This window comes from Pundamilia nyererei, unplaced genomic scaffold (genome assembly GCF_000239375.1).
Source record: "Pundamilia nyererei isolate P.nyererei 1_Seehausen unplaced genomic scaffold, PunNye1.0 scaffold00351, whole genome shotgun sequence".
Classification (NCBI taxonomy): domain Eukaryota; kingdom Metazoa; phylum Chordata; class Actinopteri; order Cichliformes; family Cichlidae; genus Pundamilia; species Pundamilia nyererei.
Genome location: NW_005187752.1, coordinates 178,939 through 185,262, shown reverse-complemented (window position 1 = coordinate 185,262; position 6,324 = coordinate 178,939). Strand labels below are relative to the sequence as shown.

At 42.5% G+C, this 6,324-nt stretch overlaps 1 protein-coding gene across 2 annotated transcripts in view; it reads right to left on the bottom strand.

Annotated features, from left to right (window-relative positions):
• Nucleotides 1–6,324, bottom strand: part of prkcz (protein kinase C, zeta) — a 97,151-nt gene that overhangs the window by 86,161 nt on the left and 4,666 nt on the right. For both annotated transcript variants that reach the window (XM_005752291.1, XM_005752290.1), the window contains exons 2-3: nucleotides 3,367–3,488; nucleotides 337–426 (exon numbers count right to left, since the gene is read on the bottom strand). In XM_005752291.1, the coding sequence (XP_005752348.1) occupies nucleotides 337–426; nucleotides 3,367–3,488 (212 nt within the window). The remainder of the gene's footprint in view (nucleotides 1–336; nucleotides 427–3,366; nucleotides 3,489–6,324) is intronic.

Below are 6,324 nucleotides of genomic sequence, written 5' to 3'. Positions count from 1 at the left end.
ATCCAGGAAAGTTGGAACAGCTGTAGGAATTAGTAGCTCCAGCTTTCAAGGCTTGATCAACCTCCATTGTTGCAGAACAGATTAAATTGTTAACCCATGAAAAAGGCCTTTTTGTTCTAAGATGTACGTGATTTTTCAGTTGTGGGTAACCTTACCTTTGTTTTTAACCTCTGGCAGTTCACCCTTTGTACCATTTTAAACTATTCACTGAACTTGAACGACTTGAATTGCAATAAATAACTGGAAAAATTGGGGTGTTGTAAACCTTTGACCGGTAGTTTACTCCTGGAAATATGCATGCAGATCCTCTTTAATGAAAAGTTTTCCCAAACTCACCATGCAACAGTAATCCAGATCTTTTGGTTCGACTGTAAATCCGTAGCGCCTCCTCTAGCTCCATCTGAGAGGAGATGGTGCACGGGTCCCCTACACAGACAAACACATGCATGCAATCTTATCAATATAATCTTCTGATCAGGACTACAGACTGTTTGAGGTTTAACAGTCCAATTCAGTTTAAGTTCTCAGGAGTTTTTACTTTTGACTGGGGCTGCAACCATCGATTAGAGTAATAGTAATATGTAGTAGAGTAATCTATCCTTAATTTATCAAGTAAACTGAATTTCCCAGAGGAACCCACCTGAAGGATTAATAAAGTTTCATCTAACCTAAGTAATCGGATACAATACTTTTATTACTGAGCAATAATACATATTCAAAAGAGAAAAATCCCACAGATCCTTCATAGGTTTCCATTTTAGAAAATATAACAACACAATAACAACATCCTCCGCCTCTTTGCTCTTCGCTGTGTGTAGCTGGACTCCATGTTAAACTACATCATCATCATCACTGCTGCTGTTGTGTGATCAGTGTTTTGGTTGAAAAACCTGCAAGTCTATGTTGAGTCACAAATGTGGGTGAAACACACGTCAACATGGTGACAGCTGAGCGCCACAGAGCGTGTTTTTATAATCACGTTATTCAAATTACTCAAAGGGTGCAGCCCTGTTCCTATAGTGGCCAAAGATCTGCACAGTACTGAAAGCGCTTCACTTCTTCACATTTTTAATGCTACAGCCATATTCCAAAGTGGATTCAATTCATTTTTCACCTCAACATTCAACATATCCCATAATGATGACAATACTTTTTTTTTTAAAAAACTCACTTGAAATTCTTTCAAACTTATTTTACAAATGATTAAAAATGAAAAACAAAAATATTACAGTTATATTAAAGCATGTTCATTTTAGACATACTGACAGGTTGTTACATCCTGTCTCATCTGTGAAGAGCTTCTACAACTTGACTAGAGTCCAGTTGTTAACTCTGCTTGTCCCCATATTCAACCATCCAGCACGATGTGCCAGGACCTGTCTGTACACCTCTGAGTTATATCGAGCAAAAGAAACATTTGTGCAGCCAATATCCACAAAGGCAACAACTTTGTAACAACAAAGGACTGTTCCCAGGCCACCCCACCCATCTGAGTGATCTGAGTAGAAGGCCTTACTCAAGGAGCGGACTAAAACCCCGACGGTCACTCTGGTGGAGTGCTGCAGAGAAGCTTCTCCTCTCTGGAGCTCTGTCAATCAGGCCTGTTTGTTCAAGCGGCCGAGAGAAAGAATAAATGAATGCAGCAGTGCACACACATCCTTCATGATAACCAAAGCACTCGGGCCTTGGACAAAGGTTCTGCAACATCACAATGTGGCTCTGGAGCCACATTGTGATGTTGCCCAGCCAGAGCCCAGACTCGATGTGAAGATGGCACCAATGCTGCCCGTCCCCCGTGATGGAGTCTGAGAGAACAAAGAAGGACGGGAAACAGCCAGGCTTACAGTGCCATACCCAGTCCTCAGACTGTAAGTGCTGCCAGAGGTGCTCCAAAGCAAACACTGTGACTATCCATGTACATGATGTGTTTTTATTTGTGATACATTTTCTTTGTTATTATGGGATGTGCTGTGTGCAGAACATTAAGGAGAAAAATAAAGTCTCATTTCCAAGGACAAACATGGAAAAACAAAAGTCACAGGTCTTTGTTTCTATCACTTTTTTATCTTGACAATATTAGCATCTCTTTGAATTACTGTGGTGTGTTTGGTAACAATGCTAATGATCAGTCACTGTGACTGTGAGTATTTCCATTGTAGTCGAGGCTTAGTGGACTTGAAACAAAATAACAACATTTATTTGGTTTATTCATCATAAACTGTGTGACAAACGTTGGATCCATTTTCCTGACACAGCTTTGAGGGAAATGTGCAGACAGTGAAGTTACGATAACACAGGAACTTGTAGAAAGTCCACTTGCTCCTCACTGTGTCGCTTCTGTGCACAGTCTGCATTGTCAGTCTGCGTCTTTGGACAGCCTTTCGCATGGTGTGTGACATTTATGCTAGCATAACATAACTACTTAATACTACCAACAACAACTCGGGTACTGTCCAGGAGCTGCAGGATACTGTCACATCATCAAAGTGAACCTGCTGTGTCTCAAAGCCTATTTGCACTGGATGGTGTGTTTTTGCCTCAAGTGGTGACACAAGTTTAATGTTTCCACCTATCACAGGAACAGTTTTCATGTAGGTTTTGCCAACCATGGTGCTTTAATGGAGGTTATTGAAATAGCTGACCTTCTCTGTCTCTCTCTACAATAAATAGAGACATTCTTATAGGACACTTCACTGTCTAAGCTAACACAGCACAGACATGCTTCGCCCTGCACCGCTTTATTCTCTGTTACGTGACATTCATCACTGATTGTGTTTTTCACATACAAATGCTGCTCTCAGTGCAACAAGTGCCACACCACACTCTGATGTGACACACACACAACCCAGAGAGTCTCTGCTGTGAGGGTACCCTGCTACATGGGACACTTATCAGACAAACCGGCTGGGTGCAGGGTATTTTTCAAAAATATGAAACTGTGCACTGGAATCATTAATACTCGTCTGTTTATCAGTTGGTTTTGATTGATAAGCAGCTTGTATTTTTTACAGGAGACGCCCACAAAGCCTAAACTGACCAGGAGACCAGGCAAAGTGAATGGCAACAATGCAGGCTAAACATGTGTCAGGTGGGGAATGTTAACAGACGCCTCAGAGTCAAGGCTGTGAAGAGAGGCTGGGAGGTTGTTCCAGAATTTTAGAGCTAAGGACAGGAATGTACAATTCCCTATAGTTTTCACAGGAAGTCTAAGAATCTGGCTTGGAAAATAGAGGTGGAGTAGTTTGAAAATATAGGTGGGGTCTCATCTCCTACAGCCATGAAACCAAAAGTAAAGTGAAACCTGACAGGAAGCCTGTGCAGAAACAATGACAAGGCTGAGGACCTGTGACTGTGTGGCACACCCACCTTCATCATCGATCCATTTGAGTGTGATGGGCTGCTGGCTGGCAACACTGCACATGGTTTTCACCTCCTCACACAGTTCCACAAAGGTTACTGTTGCAGCCAAGTCTGTGATTAAAATGTCCCTGAAAGCACACAAACACACAGACGTCAGGACCCAGTCGCTCTGTCGCCTCTGCAGACATTCCTCTTTGGCCCAATCAGCTGTTATCCTTTAAAGCAGGGGCTGGAGCTGTCGTCTCATTGGAGGGCCGCTTTAGTGTTCAAGTAGTACAAAAGAAAGAAACAATTAAACACCCACAAATATTAGTGAAAATGTAGTGTTTTATACAATATTTAAATTTAAACTTAAATGTTTTAGGGTATTTACACTGGGACAAGTCTGACAGAGAGAAAGATGTTGGCTGGCCTCTGCAGCGGAGTTAATGATCCACTGTGGGCCCAGGTCTGTGGGCCCAGGTCTGTGGGCCCAGGACTGTGGGCTCAGGACTGTGGGCTCAGGACTGTGGGCTCAGGTCTGTCTTAACGGTGCACCAACTGACACAATCACACTAAGTGTTACAGGTGTGAACTGAACCACCCACTCAATCCACTCACAGCTGAGAAAGATAAGCACCAAGTTTCTCTTTCTTAACTGTTTTCAGACTGTACTGAACAATATCTGTTACCTTTAGGCATTAAATAAAGTGCTGCCTTGATCTGGACTACCTCCTTATTCCAGGCAGTTTTTACTTGAGCCCAAACACTTTGTGTCTGGTTGATGATTTCTTGCTGTAACACTGCTCCTTGGCAGAAATCGTACACCAGTGGAGTGGAGCTCCCTATTAAATGGATCTGCTTGTAGGGAAATGTTGAGCAGCAGAGTGGAGCAGGTGGATTGTGCCCACAGAAAACTTGCCAAATGTTCTCTGACAATGCCAAGATTAACAAAAAGGAGATACTCAACCCAACAGGTCCTTTCTTTCTGTGCTAAGGTTGTATAAATCCACAGAACGATGGATGACATGTACGAGCCAATAAGCATGGCTGAATCTGTCGGCCTGAAAAAGAAAGCACTGATTTCATATCAGCACTGACCTCACAGCCCTTATCAGCTGTCAGCATTAAATATGGGTGCGTATATTGAGTGTCAACATCGGCCTCAGTGCTGTGCTGCTGATTGGAGCAAAGTCTGCAGCCTGCACATGCCACACTGTTAGAATAAACCTTGAGTTAGTCAGCTGTGTGTTAGAGCTGCGTGAGCAGGTGCTGCACTGACAGCTCCCAGGCAGTGTGTCGGGCAGGTTTCTGGGTGTGTGTGCACAACAGTTTATGGTCAGTGATTGTTGGACTCTGACGAGGTGGGGCACAGACAGCTTGCTTCCCAGCAGGCATTGCTCCACGCAGCCGGCCGACACACAGGTCAGCGTGGAATTACATCACACATACACACCGCGCTTTGTTTATCATGCTAGCTCATATTTACCCAGAAGCTCTTTGGCTTTAAACAGCTCTCATTAAAATGTGTTTAATGTCGTTTAAACGGTGTCACAGTTTTGGGTGTGAATGCATTACTGTCATCCAACATCACACTGAACAGTTTACAGTGCATCTCTCTTTTTACCAGAAAGTCTGAAATTATTACATATTTTAATTCAACTAATGTGGATTCAAAGCAGCCAGGAGTGAAATCCTGAGAGGCAGCACATCATCAGCAAGAGCTACAGACGGAGGCAGAGCAGTGGGAACTGTGAGGCAGAACATTTAACTTTAAATACATTAAAAATCACTGACAGGCAGAGCCCACAGAGAGAGCACCTCTAACAAAGTGTTTCTCTTTTTGTTGTTCATGATCCAGGACCAGTGAGTGCTGTGTTACACATCTGTATTTACCCACATCTGTACAGCTTCCATTATGACCTGCTGCTGTAATCATTTCATTATGAAGTTACGATTACATTACTTCTGTTGTTGCAGGATGAGATTAAGGTTTCCCCATGGTACACATATACTCAACTGAAAGGAACGTTTACTCAAATATAACCTCTAGCACTGCCTTCCATTACACATGATATTGGTAGAGTTATTAATATTACTGTTATTGGGAGTAGCAGTAGTAAAATGTGTGGTAATTTGCTGTGTGAATTACATAATGTTTCATTGTTTTATTCACCTGCAGCAGGAGCAGCACTGAGCTTTCAGTGGGAGCTGTTTACACTGACTGTTGTGCTGTTTCCCACTCAGCAGCAGCTCCTGTCTCTACCACTACACTCTTCACTCTTTATGCATTAATGCAAACACTGCTATAACAATGTTATTAACTCATTAATAAGTAAGTAGCTAAGTAATTCCACTCGATAAGTAAAAGTTGTTTTTTATGATATAAAATGTCTCCAGAACAGGAGGAGATGTGAGCAGCATGAACTCTGGTTATCCTCCCGTCTGCAGTATTCCTGTGAAACCCTTCCTGCTCTGCTGTTGTAATAAACTCAAACAGCTGAAGCCAAATGTGCATTAAACTCTCTCAGTCTGTAACTAAAGGTTAGCTGAATGCTGACCCTTGCACTGTGTGAACATACTGAAGAATGCTCTCAGGGATTGGTCATGTATCAGAGCATAAACATGCAGCACCGTGATCTTTGACCCCACTGATGAGAACACTTCACACACCTCAGTGATTGTGTGCTGGGTCAATCACACGCTGCATTACTGACTTTAGTTTTCACAGAAACTTTCTCTACTTTGAACCTTTTTGGGGAAACTCCATAAAGACCAACACAAGTTGTTATACCACTCAAATAAATCCAGGTTTTAGTCAGATCCCTGCAGGGTCGGCACATCTGTCAGCAGCTGTAAGTCATCTCAGACATGATGCTGACAGCCTCCACTCATCCTACTTATTCATATTGTTTGCTATTGTTTACTATCACTGACTTACTTGAATGAATGTCTTTCACATCATTTGCATAAAGTTATGCATGC